This window comes from Polyergus mexicanus, unplaced genomic scaffold (genome assembly GCF_030449975.1).
Source record: "Polyergus mexicanus isolate NDT 795.1 unplaced genomic scaffold, iyPolMexi1.0 SCAF_4, whole genome shotgun sequence".
Taxonomy (NCBI): Eukaryota; Metazoa; Arthropoda; class Insecta; order Hymenoptera; family Formicidae; genus Polyergus; species Polyergus mexicanus.
The window spans coordinates 3854690-3873901 of record NW_027223324.1 but is presented as its reverse complement, the minus strand read 5'-3'; the positions used below and the strand labels follow the sequence as shown (position 1 = coordinate 3873901).

Below are 19212 nucleotides of genomic sequence, written 5' to 3'. Positions count from 1 at the left end.
TTTCCTTTTATTTTCACCTTGCAGAAGAGCATAAGAGAAAAAGCGCGCGCTTTTTTAATCGACATTCGCGAATGTACGCAACACTATCTTAAAAATTCGAAATTATTGTACGTTGACATTCGTAAATTGGTCATGTCATAAAGAATATTTTGCGTATGCGCAGATGATCGTCCAGAAAATTACAATTTCACGTTGATGATTATTTGAAAGATCTTCGCTGTCATCGGCGAGATTTCGGCACATCTCGTTTAACATATATCTTGTAAAATGAACGTTCTTTGCAATTTCAACGTTGTTCGATATGGAGCTGCATTTACAGAGCGAGGTTACGCTCAATCAGCTGATGCTAACAGCTGTTAGCTGCGTCAGACCTAACGCGGCCTAAGGTCATCGAGTGGGAAATGTAGTATATGAATATGCGTTGACTTTGACTCTAATATCATACACGATACCTGCGAGATCCAACACGATCGCGCCTGGCGATTCGGAGAGTCACGAGATTCGAATCTGTCACACCGGATCTGTATACGTCCGATAAAATGCAACGTGATTATCATCATGGAATCTGAAAGTATGACGACAAGTCAGGCCGGCGGGGTAGCCGCAATTTTGAATAACGATCTGGAGTTTTGGATGACACGACTTCCGGCACCGCTCAAGGATATATCTATAATACATCTGGCGATACCCGGTACGTTCAAATCGTTTCGCTCGATGCGTAGTACAATACAATAATTTGGTACAGTTTTTAATATTGTTAATGAGATATACATCTTTTTGAAAAGACAAAGAGAAGAAGATATTTATATACAACTGAAATATGATTTTTTTATTCAATTATATTTGCTGTAGAAAAACGCTAGATTTTTCAAATGCTTTAGAATACTACGTTGCAATTATTTAATTATTTGTCCTATTCTTATTTAGAATAATGTGGCATTAGTTTTTTTTTTTTTTTTTTTTTTTTAAAGATTTCGAGATTAAAGTTCCAAATTTTATATCTTGTTTCGTAATTTTATAAGAGAACCGGATTTTTTAAATTTGTAAATACTTTGTGTACAGCAAATAAATAATACTCTCGTTAGTAAAGGAATATGTTCGGAAAATACAAAGGAAGAGAATTTCATCAATTGTGCAAATTTCATGTATAACTTCTTAATTAATTTTTAATTCATTTTCTATAAAAAGCTAATATGAACGAGTAATCTAATGACTATATTTATAGCGTCCAATATATGAACAATTGATTATATTTCCACAGGTTCTCACGACACCATGACTTATACTATTGAGAAACGCAACGGCGTGGGACCGGACGAACCGGCCTTCATCCGTACGCTCGGTCGTTACTGCTCCTTCATTGCCAAGCCCATTATTCTAAATTGGTCTATTACACAACGCGATGATATCAAACAACAGCTCAACGGCGGAATCCGATATCTAGATTTACGTGTCGCCACGAAACCAGGAAGCAAGGACGTGTACTTCCTTCACGGTTTGTACGGCTCGGAAATTAGCAAGCCGCTTTTGGATGTTGCCGATTGGCTTACCTCGCACGCGAATGAGATAGTCATTCTCGACTTCCAACACTTCTATGCCTTCACGGACGATGATCATCATCGTTTTATAGAGAGGATATATCAGATCTTCCGCGGGAAATTGTGCCCGATCTCTTCCACATTCGATAACATAACGCTGAGATGGCTCGTCGCGAGTCGATACCAAATGTTTGTGATTTACAGGAATGTTTACGCGCACAATTACGCGAACCTATGGCCGTCCGGTCTCTGGCGCACCGTATGGCCTAACACTGTCCGTGTGGACGAACTGATCGATTTTTTGAATGTCGAGCTGCAAAGCAGATCCTTGGATATTGCATTCGTATCGCAATGCCTGTTGACGCCGGATACATCTTATGTTTTAAAACATTTGTGCGGTACCTTGCAAAGGGATCTGGTGCCCCACTGTCAGAAGGCGATTCTCTCTTGGATAAATCAGAAACGACCTGGCCGCGGCGGGCTAAATATAGTTATAGCGGACTTCGTGTCGGACAGCAACTTTCTGTTTTCCAAAACTGTCATTCAGAGTAATACGAAACTCCTGCGCAATTCTGTGGAAGTTTTCTAGACTAATCTCACGTCTCCTGCTTAAGAATACAAATGCGCAACACGGCAGTTTTTAGATACTAACGTATCGCATTCCACATTATATATATATATATATTTATATTCATCTGATGATGAGTAAATATCACCCAAAAACTGTAAATTGTTTAGCATATGATAACAATGGTAAAACTAACGTAAAACAAATTGCAACTATTAACATTAAAATTTTTAAGATGTATATTTCTAACTTACAACAGCCTATTGTAGTCGCAGTTATACATATTTAAGCTAAACACAGTGGCACATTATTTGGAAAACAGACGTTTAATTAATCTTATATACAATAAATAATACGTATATTTCCGCTTTATGCACTCTAGGATAAGCTTAAGTCTGATTCTTATTACAAAATACTCTCTCCATATATTTGTGTGATGGATTCTTAATAACATAAAAAGATACTAGATACACTACATATTATATAATTATATTGAAATAATGTCAATTATTAAATTAATAATATGTTTATCCCAGATACAGAGAGAAAAGTTTCATGAAATGTTAGTACGGATATCTATTGGATACAAATATTACTTAAATGTTAATGTTTAAGGGAAACGATTTCACTGCTATTTTATCATATTAATTTGTTGGTATGTAGCATCAAAAGAGATATAGCATCATTTTTAATTCATAAGTATAGTAGACGCTAAATTTTTATTATGATTCTTGTTTCAACAGGAGAAATATTATATATTATATATCTCTATGATATTTAAGTATACAAGCTGGCAGTAGAGCAAATAAAGTATATGTCACACAACAAACTTACTATTCGCAGGATATTTGCATTCACAATCGTTTGTACTTTCTTTAATAAGTTCAATACTTCGTGTGCGAGAATGCTGAGTGATTATGTGAATCAATGAAGATATAAGTTTTGCATAATTTGTAGATAATTTGGACGAAGTACATCTTTTAATAAATTCTCCTTTTTGTGAGTATTTCAGCGGTGGTAAATGTTATGGTTCTCTAGAATCTGCGACCAGCTCGTTAGTTTTGATCATAACTGGTCATAAAGCTTTCACCTTGAGTTGCTTCATTCTGGGAGCACGTTTTTTTGCCTGCCTTCGTTGTTCCTTCTCTTCCCATTTCCTTTGTTTATCAGGATCCTCCTCTTGGAGAATTCTCTCCTTCTCGGCTCTCCGACGCTCTTCTCGTCTTTGTGCCGCGGCTTCGGCCCTTGCGGCGTGCGTCGTCTTCAGGAATGCTTCCTCCACTTTGAGTCTGTTTTTATCCGTCTTATTTTTACTCTATGTATAATAAAATTTTATTTCCATTGTAATAATTTCCAAGATTATTCTCCATTATAAAGCATAAAGAAATACAAACCTCTTTAGATAACTTGAAACGTCGCAGTTTATCGATTAAATAAAAAGCAAGTTGAAGTAGAAGCTTGAGTCTTTCCTGAGTTTCCGCGTTACACGTGCGACCCTTAAGACTTATATTCAGGCCCATCAACAATACCCTTTTTACTTCAGGCATTGTTAATTGAGTAGTATCTCTGGAATGAAGCTACAGCTATTAGTATTGTTAATGTTACCCATTGTGATTTAATATCAAAGGTAAGTGATGCGCAAACACTCCTACACATTTGCTATATTGCATTAAAAACACTTAAATTGTCATAACTCTTTCATATAATGTTAGCTAATATACATATACGTATACATAAATATACATATTTAGTAATTCTTTTTTTATACATTTTCACTTACTCTTGTTGTTTGCGTCCACTGAATTGGTCACTAATATGAATATAATCTATGTAAGATGCAAATTTTGTGAAGGTTTGCAGAACTCTGGTATCCAAGATAGCCGACGTCGTTTCTGCAATCTCGGACATTACATAGAAACCTGATGGAAGACCGAACTTTTCCCCAGGTCGTTTTTCTGGGCAATAAACACTAATGTCAGCCATGTCGCGCACCAAGTGCATTGCTGTTCGTTTTGTAGCAATTGCTAAAACAAAATTGTCTATTTCGTCCTTTGAGAGCTCTATATGTATGTGAGCTTGATCGTTTTGCGGACGCACTAATTGAGCTAACACAGCGACTAAATCTTGCCTCTTTATTAATTTCAATTCGATGAGCATCGAATCGCAGCCGACACGTCCTGAGCAATATAAACTATACTGCGATTCACTCTCTTTCATTAAATCATTGTCGTTGGTGTTATCACCTGATTTACTCAAATGACCAACGAGAGAGAAATTATCCAACAAGAGTTGCTTATGATCTATTAGCCATTGCTCGGCTATACGGGCATTTCTCGAACGTCCTACTATGTAATTTATAAAGTATACCAGCAGTCCAGTGATCATTAGTATTTCTAAATAAAAGCTATCCCATCTATCCCGCAGATGTAACGGAACTTTTGTAATCGTCAATGTGGAAGGTTCATCTGTCTTTGGACCAGCATTGCCTCCTGCAACATCCAGCCCTTCAAATTCTTCCTCATCTTGGAAATGATCAAATTCACTGTCTCCATCTGCCACTAAGACCTCGTCGTCCTCGAAATCCTGGTCTTCTTCTTGTATCGATTCTGATACACGTTCAATGGGTAGACTTGGCTTTTCCTCCTCGAAGTCTTCAAATTCGGCAAATTCATTGTCTTCGGGTATTTCTTCCTGGAAATGCGCTGTAACCCATAGATTAGTAGCTACTAATACAATGTGCGCTATCACAATCCACAATTTCATGTTACCTGAAACAGAAAACAGAAGAGTAAAAAGATATAGCTTTATATTTTATTTTATAGTTGCGATTTAAATAAGTTTGTTATCAATTAAGATTTTTTTTCTACTAATTCAACCCTATCTTATTGAAATATTTAATCCATATCAAAATCTATGATAGTGTCAATTCTGGAAATAGTTGAAATAAGCAATAAAAATAAAAAAAATAATTATTGCAAAAATATAGATAATATGTTAATGTAGGAAATTTCTTTAAAATACAAATCTAATCGAATTATTACAAAAACAAAGTAACAAAAATCTAGATATATCAATAATTAAGATTATTTATTCAATAATTTTGATTCTTAGAATTTTTTTATATATGACTTAATATTATTAATATTATTAGTACATGTTTAAAAAAAATTAGGTACTATTTTTCCGACAGATAAAATTTTTGTTTTATACCTTAGCAAAATATATGCGTGTACACTGTACACTATCTTTTTAATTGCGTAAGGAACACGCACACAGATTTCGTATAATTAACCTATCATGAATCGTACAATTGATATATCTTACCGGTGAATGTAAAAGATTTTATATATAAAAATGTCGATTCCTTGTCATCGATCTCAGTTATGAGACGTAAACGAAAGTAAATTATAACAAATTACTACGATATAATGACACTGACCGCTCCTCGACAAAAGGACAGATGACTAGCATCACTTATCGCATGTGACGTGACAAAAGTGCACGCAGTATATATATATATATATATATATATATATATATATGAAAGTCCACTGCGCTGTGTATGTAATGTCATTTCCTTAAAACGAAATATTGGCTGTGACTTTATTTTTATATAAAATGCATGCGATAAAAACAAAATATAATAGAAAATGTTATATTTATATTTATACTATAGACAACATATTACAAGGAATTTAATATATACGGTAAACAAAAGTTTCAAACGCGTAAGCGAAATAATTTTATTTGTTGGAAAGCTTTTACATTTAATATAGATTTTTTTACACATAAATGTTACATGCTAACGATGGAGTGTTGGCAAAATTTCTATCTGGAAATTTTGACAATTTTTTTATATACAGACTTTCTCCTTATTCCCTCTTTCCCTTTTTCCCTCCTTCACGAGGATCCCGTCGGTCGGTAAAACAGAATGCCTTGAGCGCGCTGAAAGCGCGACTTTCCCGACTCTGGTCTTGGACATTCGATGACGTAACGAGATATTGATTCGGCGTTCCCGGCCCCGGCGTCGCAGGCGACCAGCGACCCAGCGACAGATGTACTGTTCGCGCGCGCGCACGCTTGACGTTTAACGTCGCGCGTTCTTCTTCCTCTCCTGTCAAAACAGTTATGCGATCACATTCGCGTAACGTATCGAGTGTCGTAGCGCGTAATAATAATCCGTGTATCAGCTAAATATACCCATTCGGTGCGACGATCGAGATTCGGTTCCTCTCGCGAGAATCAATATGCGAGAGCGACACGACGGCGATTCCGTTGACAGTGAATCCTTGGGCTAAACAATGGATCAATACCGATACCTTGCGGCGGAGAGCGACTCGTAGAAACGGTAATGAATCGCCGCTCCCTGCCACCCCTCGTCACCCCGCGAGCAAGATTCTTTAGTCCGCGTTACACGTATCGTTTCGCGATAGGCGCAACACAGAAACGCAAAATCTTACGTTAGAGTTAGAGTAAACTGTACTCTTCTTTCGTCGGTTCTTTTTCCTTGCGTCACGCACGCATACACGTACGTACGTATTATTTAATCCTTAACCCTACGCCAATCTCAATTTGACAGGTGTCTTCTGTATGCCTCGATATAACGCGAAAAAGATAAATACCTTGCTTAGTTTTCGATCAAATTACTCGCTTTGATAGATATAACGTAAAATAGGGAAAAAAAAAAAATAAATAAATGCACATATGTAAATCCTAATAAGGATAAAATAATGTATGATGATTCAGATGGAAGAAAAAATGAATATTTGATTTTTCACGTGGTACTTAATTTGAATGCAATGTCAACGAGATTTCTTTTCTTAGCTATGATGACAATGCTTTTCGAATTTTATTTACAATATATCCCTGCTATTCGAAATGCAACATAACTAAACGCATTTAAAGTGAAACCATAAAATATCCGCAGACAATTTTGTCGCAAGACTCCAATATCTCATTTTTGATTGCTGGAGTGCAATAATTTTATGTTTTTTTTCCCCCCCTTAGAGAGGAAAGAAAGATTAAAAAAAGTACTCTTGTAGTATTTTATCATACAATATATACGATTAATATTGTATAGGAGAGTTTCATACAATGTATTTTCGCGTGGTAAATTTTATTGATTCGAGTTGTGCGAGCATAGCAACGCAAAGCTGCACAAAAGTAATGTAACAAAATTATAGTGATTCGATTGAAAATTAAAATATTATTATTCAACTGCATCTCTATTGACAATATACATGTAAAAATGTTTCAATTCCGTAATTGTTTATTGCTTGTAGTTTCAGTGATACGCTTTTCATTTCTTCTTTTTCTCCCTTCGATCTCTATCGCGTTTAGAGACAGAATCATGCCATCATTCGTAAAAGGTATCCAATTTTTTATTTTGTTTTCAACAGAAATTTTTTTTCGATTTTGTGTAAACAGAGATTAAATTCGTTCAAAAGACTGATTGTTATGTGCGGGAGATATAAACACATCTACATTATACAATACAAAAATCTAAAAAGTCATGAAAAATATTGAGGATTGTAATGACATATTTTTTGTTATATAAAAATAATTTAGCTTTAAAAAGTTAAAAAAATTGCGAGAATGATTTGTAAGGGAAATAGGATATGTAAATTTGTTATATATATAAAAAATTTAATAAAATATTTTATATATAGACTTTTTTATTTGCACTTTTATAACGAGAGTAGTATAAAGTTTTTATGAACATATGAATATATTATTTGCAAAAGTTTAGTTTTTTAAAATCATGTATTCGGAATTTCATATTATACTAAAAAATCAATTTAAACGATTTATGTATTATGTAGAAAAATATTTATCTACTATATTTATATAATAATTATTAAAATATTATTTGTATATAAGACATTTCAAAATGATCAAAATCGAGATCTCAAGGCAAATAAATATGCATTCCATCTACCATATATACATATACAGAAAAGACGAATTTATTTAATAAAATTTAAATTAAAAATTCTAGTATAAAAGTCCCTTAAAGTAAGCAACTTGCATTTGAAAAATGAAGTGTAATATTAAATCCGTTGTCATTATAGACGAGAGCCGCAATATTCTTCACCGCCGGTATGGAGAAATCTGACAACCAGCAGAGGACCTGGAAGAAGAAAGGCATGATGAGATCGAGCCCTAACACCGAAGCGGTGGCGACCCAATGCGTAAAGGTGGTTGTACGATGCCGGCCGATGGACGAGCGGGAAATTGCGCGCAGTTATAGCCGTGTCGTCGACGTGATCCCGTCCAGGGGTGTCGTCGAGGTGCGGCATCCGCGCGATGATCCGTCCAGCGAGACAGTCAAGGTATTCACCTTCGACGCGGTGTACGACTGGAACTCCACCCAGCAGGAGCTATACGAGGAGACGGTCAGGCCACTGGTGTCCTCGGTACTCGATGGTTTCAACGGTACTATATTCGCTTATGGGCAAACCGGCACCGGCAAAACGTATACGATGGAGGGCTCGAAGATGGATCACGAGAGACGCGGCATCATCCCGCGCTCCTTCGAGCATGTATTTAATCACATCGGCCGATCCGAGAACATGCAGTATCTGGTGAGGGCCAGCTATCTGGAGATCTATCAGGAGGAGATACGCGATCTGCTGCATCCGGATCAGAGTTTGCGCTTCGAGCTGAAAGAGAAACCAGACGTCGGGGTGTACGTTAAGGATCTGTCGACCGCCGTCTGCAAGAGCGCGACGGAGATACAGCATCTGATGAACATGGGTAATCAGAACAGAACGATTGGCGCGACGAATATGAATGAGCACAGTTCGCGGTCGCACGCGATTTTCCTCATCACGATCGAAATGGGCAGCATCGGTGATTGCGGCGGCATCAGAGTTGGACGCTTAAATCTGGTTGATCTCGCGGGTAGCGAGAGACAGAGCAAAACCGGCTCGTCAGGAGAGAGATTAAAGGAGGCGAGCAAGATTAATCTGAGTTTGTCGGCTTTGGGTAACGTGATCTCGGCCCTAGTAGATGGTAAAACGACGCACGTGCCGTATCGAGACTCTAAACTTACAAGATTACTGCAGGACTCGTTAGGTGGTAACTCGAAGACAATTATGGTCGCGAACATTGGCCCGGCCAGCTACAACTATGACGAGACCCTGACGACTTTGCGATACGCCAGCCGTGCTAAGAACATTAAGAACAAGCCTAGAATAAACGAAGATCCAAAGGACGCTTTACTGAGGCAATATCAGGAAGAGATAGGTCGATTGAAGGAGAAACTCGCGCAGAAGGGTGTAACGCAACGAAAGAAGAAGAAGCCGAAGAGAAAGAAGGAGGATGATGCAATAGATTCGGATTCCGAGGCGGACGATAATAGTCGCGGTGAAGACAATAAAGTGGCTGAAACTGACAAGAAATTCATAGCGGAACAATTGAAGGCCGAGAAGCAGGAGACCGAGAATCTCGTTCAGAGAATAAAAGATCTGGAGAGCAAGATGCTTTGTGGCGGCAAAAACATAATCGATCACACAAACGAGCAGCAAAGAGCACTGGAGCAAAAGGCGGCCGAGATCGCGGAACGCAAGAGGCGAGAGGTCGAGATGCAGCAGAAGCTGGAAGATGAGGAGTTGACGATGGTTGGCGTGAGAGAGACGTACACCACATTGCAACAGGAGGTGGATGTCAAGTCTAGAAAGTTGCGCAAGTGCTTCACCAAACTGCAGGCCCTGAAACAAGAACTGGAGGACGTGACCAGCGACTACAACCGAGATAGACGGGACTTGGAGCAGGAGCAACACGAACTGATGAAGGAGCTCAAGCTCAAATATCTCATAATCGAGAATTTTATCCCCGAGGAGGAGAAGACCAAGATCCTATCCAGAATCCACTTGGACGAGGAGGAGGACTGCTGGGTGATGAAAGATCCTGAACCATCAAGCATAGACATCATCAAGCGACCTACTTCCGTACCGGGTGCGCGCAGACCCGTCTCGGAATACGCGCGGATCGCTCTCGCGATGGGACGTGGATGTCGTTACGCGGGCGAGAACATTCTCAACTTGGACCTTGACATGCCGGCCCGAACGACGCTGGATTATCAAGGACCCGCGATCGCGCCGACGATTCAGGCCGTTCTCGAGGAGGCTCTGCGCGACGAGGGCGACATAGACGTTGACGCGTCGAACACAAAGCTGAGAACCAAGACGCGCTTGCAGTCGGCGCGAGTCAGGCCGAAGAGCGTTACCAAGATGCAACAGATCCCGGCGCCGGTTTACCCCAAAACGAGAGGCCTCGTACCGAAGTAAATGGGAAGACTCCGCGCTACGCGCTCTTTTCTTATTTTTGTTCGTAAAGAGAAACGTATGTACATATTGTATGAATCGCATCTCTTGTGTGCTTTATTTAATTTTTCGCGATTTGTGACCTCGAAGTACGATGGACAAGGAACAGAATGTGTCTTTACAATTCTCTAGTCATTGTGCAATGCGTAAACATACGTATATCGAGCGTGTAATGTGTAACAATAATACAATATAAGATAGATCTTCAACTGAAATCTCTCTTCTCTGATCTCTCTCTGCATTGTGTAAAAATTATCTTGAAACGAACGATATAGATATTTGGTGATGTAAGATTCTTTATTTATATCTGTTTCGTTTATTTTATTATTTTATGATGCAATTATGCGATATTATTCGTGTCTTTACAAGAACACGAATATATATTTTCGAGGAGAAGAAGTATGTTACAAATGTGATACTCTTGTGTTATATTTATTAAAGAATTACATTTTATTCCGTAAACGTCAAATATTGATTTTGAATATCATCTATCTGCGACATGTTTTCTTCCCCCCTTTTTTTTAGAGGCAACCTAAACCCCGACTTTTAAACAATTATCGCGAATCAAATTTTGTCGTCGCGGTTTCTATACAATACACACAAAAGCGCAGGGCAATAATTATTTATCTTATCAAGTATATTACAAATAGATAAGAGATTGATTTTTTTATATCGATAAAAACTAAATGCGACATACGCATACAATATGTAGCACGCGGATAGATTGTTTTATTTATTTTACTTACTTTTGTTTCTGGTCGAAGTCGCGTGTACATAATAACGGCACACGTTTACTTCGTGCATATGGTACAACTCACTCGAAGGCAACATAACATGGAGATATATCACTGTGCACACACCCGCGTACATACATATATGGAGGATGCATAAAGGCTCGCATTTAGAGGCGAACTTTGCTCGACGTATAAACGTACAAAAAAATCTCGTAACATTGCATATTCAATGACTATATTTAGCGCGCGCTCTCCCATATACTCGTCATACACCAAAACGAGGCTCTATCCCATTTGCAAATATATAAAATATGTAACAATTTTATGCGCATAAATATATGAACATATTTTATCAAAATAAAGTGCGGACAAAGAGATTACGCGCGGACAAGAAACACTTGGATATATATAAAAAATATTTTCAAGTATAATTTTGTATAAATCGTATTATATGAAAATGCTTGCGCGGAAAAAAAGAAAAATGTTATCGCTGCTTAATCTCGAAGTAGGTTCTAATTAATTTCGTTAAAGATACATTCGCGAGTAAACTTGCACAGACAATTGTACAACTATATGATATAAAAAGAGAGAGAGGGAGAGAGAGAGAGAGAGAGAGCGAGAGCGAGACCTGGAACGTGATTGGAGTTCGCCATAGATCTCGACGCGTGCGAATATTCGGTAAAAATTCATCGAAATGGATGATATATATTTGATTCAGTAAAATCGCGGTTGCTGCATATAAGCGTCGTATTGCTGTGACTGCGATTGCTGAACGTAATTAGGTGGATGCGCGGTTTGCGGCGGCGCGACGTAAGAGCCGTAGGACTGTTGAGGATACTGATTCGATGATATCGACGGTCCACCGTATTGGCCTTGATTACCCATATTGCCATAACCTTGATAATTATAACCGTCATCTACATAACCCGAATTATTGGGAAACATCTGTTGCGGCTGTTGATAATTCGCGAACTGCTGATTGGACACGTTGGGATAGGCCGTCAATGGTTGTCCCTGCGGTCGCGGCTGATTATTTGGAAGGAAACTTTGATTGTAGAAGCTTCCGGTTGATGGTATTTGCTCGACGGGATTCGCTATCGGCTCGATTGTATCGCTAGCTAGATTCGTATGCGATTTTGGAACGTATTTGTTGGGCAGATCGCACATAATATTCGCGATTAGACGTTTCGTCTCGTTCAGTATCGCGTTCGGATCGCTCGTCTTCGTGATTTCCTTTTGCCTCGGCACCGGTGATCGCGATCTGGATCTCGATCTCGATCTCGATAACGAACGCGACCACGATTTCGGCGATTTGGAGAAAGCGCGGGATTTCTTGGCCTTCTCATTTTCGTTCACATTCTTATTTGCCGCTTTGTAGATATCTTCGTACGTATAGTCGTCATCGTCATCAGACAAGTCTATTTTTGTTTTCATTTTGTCTTGATCGTTATCCTTTTTCGTTTGCTGCTCCTCGTCCTCGTCGTTCGCGAACATGTCGACCTTAGGTTTCCATTTATCGTCGTCATCGGTTGGATTTTGATTCCCCTTTCGAGTGGAAAACGGAGAGATGCTCTTCCTGCTTCTGCCAATCGTGGCTTCGATCTCCGGAGTCGGTGATTTTGTACTGCCCGATATTACGCCAAGATTGACAAAATTTCGTAATTTCTCCACTCTAATCGGATCGCTTGCTTCGAGCTTCTTCAGAAAATTGATAAGACTGTGTTGCTCCTGCGTGTTTAGATCCTTAAACTTTTGCAACTTTACTTTCAGATCCATGTCCGACAGGTCATCCATTTTCGAAGCCTGCCGTTCCGTGGAATCGTTTGACGCAGTCATGACAGTTTTTGCAGGTTCCGCTACTTGAGACGCAGCCCCGACATTGCCGGAATTGCTCGTCAGACCTCTAACAAAGTCAGCAGTGGTCACGGGTTTATCGGAATGCTTCGATGCCTCAGCCATACCGACTACGGCATTAATAAGAGTCTCCAATTCTTCCTGAGAAACATTTGTTCTACCTTGAGCGACGAGAGCCGCGGCGATCTGCCGAGCGATAGCAACTTTGTCGATCGTACCGATACCCGGTACGCTCACCGGTTCGGATTTAATGGACGGTGTAAGAATCTCTACCGGTCTTGTGTAAGCAGTCCTGTTAACGTAACTCGGCGCGGGTTTAGATGACTCCAGAAGCTCTCGTTCCTTGTTTTTCTTCTTTTCCTCTTCAAGTTTCTTTTTACCCTCGGAGGCTCTGTACAGTAGCTTGGCGATGTTCTGTATAGCAGTTTTAGTAGCCGTAATCGCCATCTTCTCTACCATGCCCGCGAATAGCTGGCCCTTGAGCTTCTCTTTAACGGTTTCAAACAGAACGCTTACTTCCTCGTCGTACAATAGTTCCTCGGCGGAATTCGGTTTGGCCTTCTCGGCTGCTAAGGCTTTCGACAGAAGCGACACTATCTTAGGCCCGAGAGACCCAAGCTGTCCCTCGAGCGCTGTAAGCAATCGTAAAAGACTAACTACTTCGAAATCCTCTGTCAAGCTTTCGTCTGCGACAGGCGGAGTGGGTGATTTTTCTTTCACGGGATATGGCGTCGCGTAATATATTGGCCTGGAACGGGATGCCGTTCGCGGATAACTATGACTGTACATGCTTCCCCTTCCGCGCGTATATGTAGAATACATGTATTCTCGCTCGTGGCGATCATAATACTCGGGCTTGATCATTTTCGTTCCAACGTATTCCACTTCGTCGTCGCTCTCTATGCGATGCCTGCTGCGCTTTACGGGGGAACGCTCTCGCTCTCGCTCTCGCCTCGGCGGTATCCATTTCTCCGGCGGTTTATCCTCCGGCAATTCCAATCTTTTTCTAATCTCCTCTTTTCGTTGCTGAAGTTGCTCATTATGAATCTCGCGCATCCTCTTATTCCAAAACTCGATCCATTCTGGCTTGAAGTCGTGCTTGCTCGGATCGTTACCCTCAGCCTGGAGCTCCTTGTATCGCCTGTTCCAGAATTTCTTCCACTCGTCCGGATAAGACGGATGTTTCTCGGGATTCTTCTCGTGGAACTTCAGAGCACGATCCAGTGTTTCCTCGGCGCGTCTAATTTGTTCGCGATATTTGTCCCACTTATCGCGTTCCCTGAGAGGTTGCAACGAGCGCGATCGTGATCGTGATCGTGATCGACCGCGGGTACGTTCGCGCGAGTATCGTGAGCCGCTACGATACCTTCCGGCGCTTCTCTCGACGGAGCTTCTTTTCCTACTTCGACTCGGTGAACGAGATCTTGAACGAGACGGAGACGGACTGCTAGATATACTCGAAAGTGACGACAGCGATTTGGTATCGTCTGAGGGACGTTTAGGTGACTTTTTTACAATCTCTTCGGGTTTCGGTGAAGTTTTACGAAGACTCATTTTGTCCTTGTTAAATATACGCATTTTGAAACCCCTAAAAAAGGATATATTTTAAATTTGGAGTTATCAAAAAGAACAATTGTAGCAAAGTAAAAAGTATGCCATCATTTTCTCGAAGGTTATTATATAAACATTGTCTAAGAAAAAGTAGGAACAATCAAAAAATCTGATAGATATAGACTCAACTATCGTTTAAATGAAAAAAATTTTATATTCGGTTCAGAGAGATTAGTATGTTAAAATATATTTAAAAATTTGCAGATATTATGGTTATTATTCCATAGTTAATCATATTTATGGCTTTACCGCCATATTTACTTACGATTTTGAAGTTTCTCCTTTTGTATCTAATTTTTTAGGCGATTTTTCCTTTTTCTTATCTTCTTTTTTACATTTGTCATCAATCTTCTCATCGGCAATATTGGAATCTTGATAAAAATCAGTGATTTAAAAGATGCATTTTATAATAGTTTTAATCGCAATACACGCTTCTCTTATACACAAGTATATAGCATAAGTATATAAAATGTATATGCATGTTATACTCACCTTTCTTTCTAACATTATTACCATTTATTTCTGCCATTTTTTCATCAAAATTTGTCACCCATCGCACATCATAAACTTCCATAAATGTACACTCTGGCGTTTCCCTATATACAGGAAACAGCTGTTGATTTTTATATAATAATGTCAAGTAAATAATCAAAGACTTATTATTAAAGAGAAATCTCAGAAGGGTCATGTTCGTAACTTTAAAGTATCGTAATATCGAACATAAGTTAAAAACCGCGAAAATAGATTTTGACAAACATTATTAATAATATTGGTCAAATGCTCGGACTTACCTAAAATGAACATCCTGATAAACTCTCTTGATATATACCATCTTATTCTTTTCAAATTGAATCTTGTCGACCAATTGCGGTTTCATTCTTCCAAACTTCTCTTCGATCTTCTTGGCCACTAACACCGATATTTCATTGGCCCCGCGCTTATAATTAGGGGTACGCGGTAACTCCGTTATCGCTCGCGATATGGTCGGAAAGTGTCTATTGAGGTATGTGATTCGGTGATTGTAACTGGTAATATGGGCCATTACTGTACGTGGATCACCGCGTTTATCGCACAAAACACACGTGTAACTCGGTTCGCACGAATCATTGTCCACCAACTCCAGCAGATACTCGAGACCGACGAGCGGCGAGCTCTGATGCCGGTCCAAGCTCATCTGTATCGATGTGATCCGCGTGATTTGATCCTCCATACCAGGTGGCACTGGTTCGCCAGGTGCCAGAGTGTCGCCGATAGTCGTAGACTGCACCGGCGCGACCGTCTTGGCCGCGTCTTGCGGTCGCTTGGACCATAGCATAACCGGATACGGCCACTCGTCCAGTTTCATCTTGTGACGATTACACAAGTTATGACTTATCAATTTATGTGCTCCGAATAGGGCAACATTACAGATATGACACCATATATCACCATCTTCGGTCTCGGAGTAGACTGGTCTCAGAGCACCATCTTCGGCGGTAACGCTGCATCGCATTATACGCTTGCGATCATATTCTTCCTATAGAACATAAACGATTCGTAAGATGAACGATCTTCCGTTGTTGAAGTTAAAGCCTCAAAAATGTTCGTAATAACATTCGGTTGTACCATTTTTGGGGGTAAAACGTTAAACCCATATATACCACAGACGCGTTAAACGATCCTCTTTGAATATTTGGATGATCAAATTCATTGCACATAATATCTGACAAGTTGTATTTGTTCGCAATTAATGCATGCACAATTTATAATAATTTGTGACACCTTGCTCATTTTGGTATCTCCTCACATCCGTTACATTCTTTTTACCTTTTCCTTATCCTCTTCCGATAAATGAGAAGGATTACGTCCCTCTATATCGAGATCGTCAAAGTTCTGCATGATACGGCCGTAATTAGCGGGCGGAGAGTCTCCACAATGCTTTCTGAAAATATTGAAATTCTATAAAAAAGGCCAGGAAAATGATGACAATGATTATATATATATATATATATATATATGACAAGACTGGCACAAGATAACAATTGCATTTCGCTTACAACAAAAACTCTAAAATTTGGAAAAGAAAAATTTTTTAGATCGCTCTGAAAGTGTGTTAGAAAAAAATTATGCGATGTAATAAATGTAAGCAAATTACATTCATAGATAATTTAACTTCTATCTACGAATATAATCGCATTTATTATCATCAGCCAATGCTGTAGCAATTCCTGATAATTTCCAGTATAGCAATTAATATTATAATTATTATATTTGTGATGGAAAATTTGAATTAGCCGTACTTACTTACCATGTTGTCGCTGTATGCGCTAATATTTAATTTAATCAAACATTTGTAATATCTCATGTCCAATGTATGTATATAACATGATTATTTAATTATTATTATTATTATTAAATAGAGAATAGAGACATTTTTGTTATACTTAACTTTATAGTCTAAAAAATATAATGAAACTATAAATTTGTATTCGATATGCACATATATGAGACACACATATGGCACAAAATGTATCATAAAATCCCATATTTTCAATAAGTTTTGTAAATTCGTTTCTCAAAAGATTTTATAAGAGATTCTACCGTGTACATAAAAAAGCTATACATAAGAAAATGATGATACGTAGCGCACGCATTACTAGTACGCTTACAATAATCACAGTTAAAATATAATCGTTTCACATTATATACATGTACGCATAATAAAACTCGCAGCATCTTTATTACATAAGATAGGATGAAGCATTTATTATTTTTATCATCTATATGCGATCGCTAACAGTATTATTGCTATCTCTACTATCTTGCTGGAGGATACGTAAATAATTCTCCAGCTACTTACCAATCGTAAAAGAATCTCAAAATTCCTCTCAGAGAAGAGAAAGCAACCAGTTCCACTACCGGAAACCACAAGTATGTACCACAGAAACTGAACTGATTTCCGTAACGCAAGAAAAAAAAAAGAAGGACACGAGTCGAGCAAAGTTAAGACCCCTTTAACTTTGCCAAATCGATCGACAAGAGAGACATGTTGATCCCGCGCGAGTGTCGCCAATCGCTCGCGCACTTGGCGAGCACGAAATGTAATTCATATTTCTAACTGTCGCCTCATCGACAGAATACCGCGTTCTCGATTGCGCGTTAACGAAATGCAAATAATCAAATGTGGGATAGAATGATGGGAGGTTAGACGAGCAACTTACGCAGCTTCGCGTCCTCGGCGGAAACGCGCTCGTAACGCGAAGCATTCGCGACAAAATAAGAATTGTCAGCCTGAAAATATCGAGTGGACGCGCGCTCGATTAAATCATCATCATCATCATCATCATCATCATTATCGTTGTCGTTGTCGTTGTCGTCGTCGTCATTGTCTCGATATCTTAGGCACCGACCTTGTTGATATCTCGTATCCGCTATATCGCGAACAGACAGAATCGACTTACCTAATTGCCGGATCTTCGTTCGCTCGATGAAATTTCTCGATGTAGCCTGATCGCCTCTCAATCTCGTTTACGAGTCAATTTCTTCACCATTCTTCACGGCCATGTCGAGTGTGCCGAACATTATTATGACTATGTAACGGCAGAGAGAAAACGTATAGACCGCGGACAGAGCACGGAGCGGCCATCCCGGCGTTTTTCTTGAAAACTTACCGACAGTCGTTTAATATTTGCCATCTACAAAAACTTTTTAGTATTACGTAGCCAAATGTATCTTTTGACTGCCGATAAAATCACAGTTTAGTGCGTGTCCGTATTATCGATAGAGAGAAGCCCGAGTGTTGAGTGTAGGTGGGAGAGGGGGGGGGGGGGTCACGCCATAGACATATAGAATGGACGTCGCGATGAACAAACGCGCGCTCACTGTAGAAAAGGAGACACTACATGGGAAATGGGAGGCCTATTTTGTCTCTTTTCCTAAGTATCTCATTGGTGATTCTGTCTGCCTCCATATAGAAAATTATATGACGATTTTTTATTTACATGATTTAAATAAAAGAGAATTAGAAAAAAAGATTTTTATATGAAAGCTATAATCTTGTAAAAGTTTCTACTTTTAAATTATAGCTTTTATATGAAATTATCAGTAATTATTAATAGTGTTTTTTTTTTAATTTATAAAATTATTTTATTGATCTGCTTATTATTATATACATGGAATATAAAATTCAATGCGCCCGATAAATTTTTTAAAAAATAATTATTTTTAAATTATTTTGAGCTCTACTACAATTTGGATCTTTTATTTATATGTTACAGATCAACTCTGTATATACGACTCTGACATCCTGAGAGAAGGAGGAGGACTAGGAGAGAGGTGGATACGTAAATTGAATAGTCGTCTAATGATAATTCAGGAATGTAAGCATCGTTGATAGAAGAAGTTAAAATGTACATCGATACAGTGGTATATGAAATGCACTTATACTACAGGGGATAAATATACACTTATACTTTTATACTGTCGAAAATTTGAAGAAAAGATGAAATAACTTTTAGTTTATTTTTATTGGAATCGATCTTCTTTTATAAAATATTCATAGATCATATAATTCTTGATTTTATCATGGATTAACCTTTAAC

At 38.7% G+C, this 19212-nt stretch overlaps 3 protein-coding genes across 10 annotated transcripts; 2 read left to right on the top strand and 1 right to left on the bottom strand.

Annotated features, from left to right (window-relative positions):
• The first annotated feature begins 167 nt into the window (after positions 1-167).
• Positions 168-3072, top strand: LOC138932718 (PI-PLC X domain-containing protein 2). Its single transcript, XM_070294832.1, has 2 exons — positions 168-691; positions 1262-3072. The coding sequence occupies exons 1-2, from the start codon at positions 559-561 to the stop codon at positions 2125-2127; spliced, it is 999 nt and encodes a 332-aa protein (XP_070150933.1). The 5' UTR covers positions 168-558; the 3' UTR covers positions 2128-3072.
• Positions 1173-18254, bottom strand: LOC138932715 (PAT complex subunit CCDC47). Of its 6 annotated transcripts, none has more exons than XM_070294822.1 (6): positions 18073-18254; positions 16439-16553; positions 15424-16148; positions 15125-15228; positions 14898-15003; positions 10462-14609 (listed from the first exon to the last, which is right to left on the bottom strand). In XM_070294822.1, the coding sequence occupies exons 2-6, from the start codon at positions 16508-16510 to the stop codon at positions 11882-11884; spliced, it is 3735 nt and encodes a 1244-aa protein (XP_070150923.1). In that variant the 5' UTR covers positions 16511-16553; positions 18073-18254; the 3' UTR covers positions 10462-11881. The 6 variants fall into 6 exon arrangements, with proteins under 6 accessions (XP_070150929.1, XP_070150927.1, XP_070150923.1 ...); XM_070294825.1 differs by having other exon boundaries at positions 15146-15228; XM_070294824.1 differs by lacking the exon at positions 18073-18254 and adding an exon at positions 17833-18061.
• On the top strand, positions 6126-11578 carry Klp68d (kinesin-like protein 68D). 3 transcript variants are annotated; one of them, XM_070294829.1, is made up of 2 exons: positions 6126-6454; positions 8178-11578. In XM_070294829.1, exon 2 carries the CDS (start codon positions 8208-8210, stop codon positions 10395-10397), a length of 2190 nt encoding a protein of 729 aa, XP_070150930.1. In that variant the 5' UTR covers positions 6126-6454; positions 8178-8207; the 3' UTR covers positions 10398-11578. The 3 variants fall into 3 exon arrangements, with proteins under 3 accessions (XP_070150930.1, XP_070150931.1, XP_070150932.1); XM_070294830.1 differs by lacking the exon at positions 6126-6454 and adding an exon at positions 6463-6634; XM_070294831.1 differs by lacking the exon at positions 6126-6454 and adding an exon at positions 6463-6638.
• Positions 18255-19212: the final 958 nt, after the last annotated feature.

Bases quoted from the DNA above. Each gene is read 5' to 3' on its own strand.
- LOC138932718 (XM_070294832.1), top strand. From the start codon at position 559: ATGGAATCTGAAAGTATGACGACAAGTCAGGCCGGCGGGGTAGCCGCA. The intron at 692-1,261 runs GTACGTTCAAAT...ATATTTCCACAG, and splicing joins AATACATCTGGCGATACCCG to GTTCTCACGACACCATGACT.
- Klp68d (XM_070294829.1), top strand. From the start codon at position 8,208: ATGGAGAAATCTGACAACCAGCAGAGGACCTGGAAGAAGAAAGGCATG.
- LOC138932715 (XM_070294822.1), bottom strand. From the start codon at position 16,510: ATGCAGAACTTTGACGATCTCGATATAGAGGGACGTAATCCTTCTCAT. The intron at 15,229-15,423 runs GTAAGTCCGAGC...TCCTGTATATAG, and splicing joins TATCAGGATGTTCATTTTAG to GGAAACGCCAGAGTGTACAT. The intron at 15,004-15,124 runs GTGAGTATAACA...ATTTTTATCAAG, and splicing joins TAATAATGTTAGAAAGAAAG to ATTCCAATATTGCCGATGAG.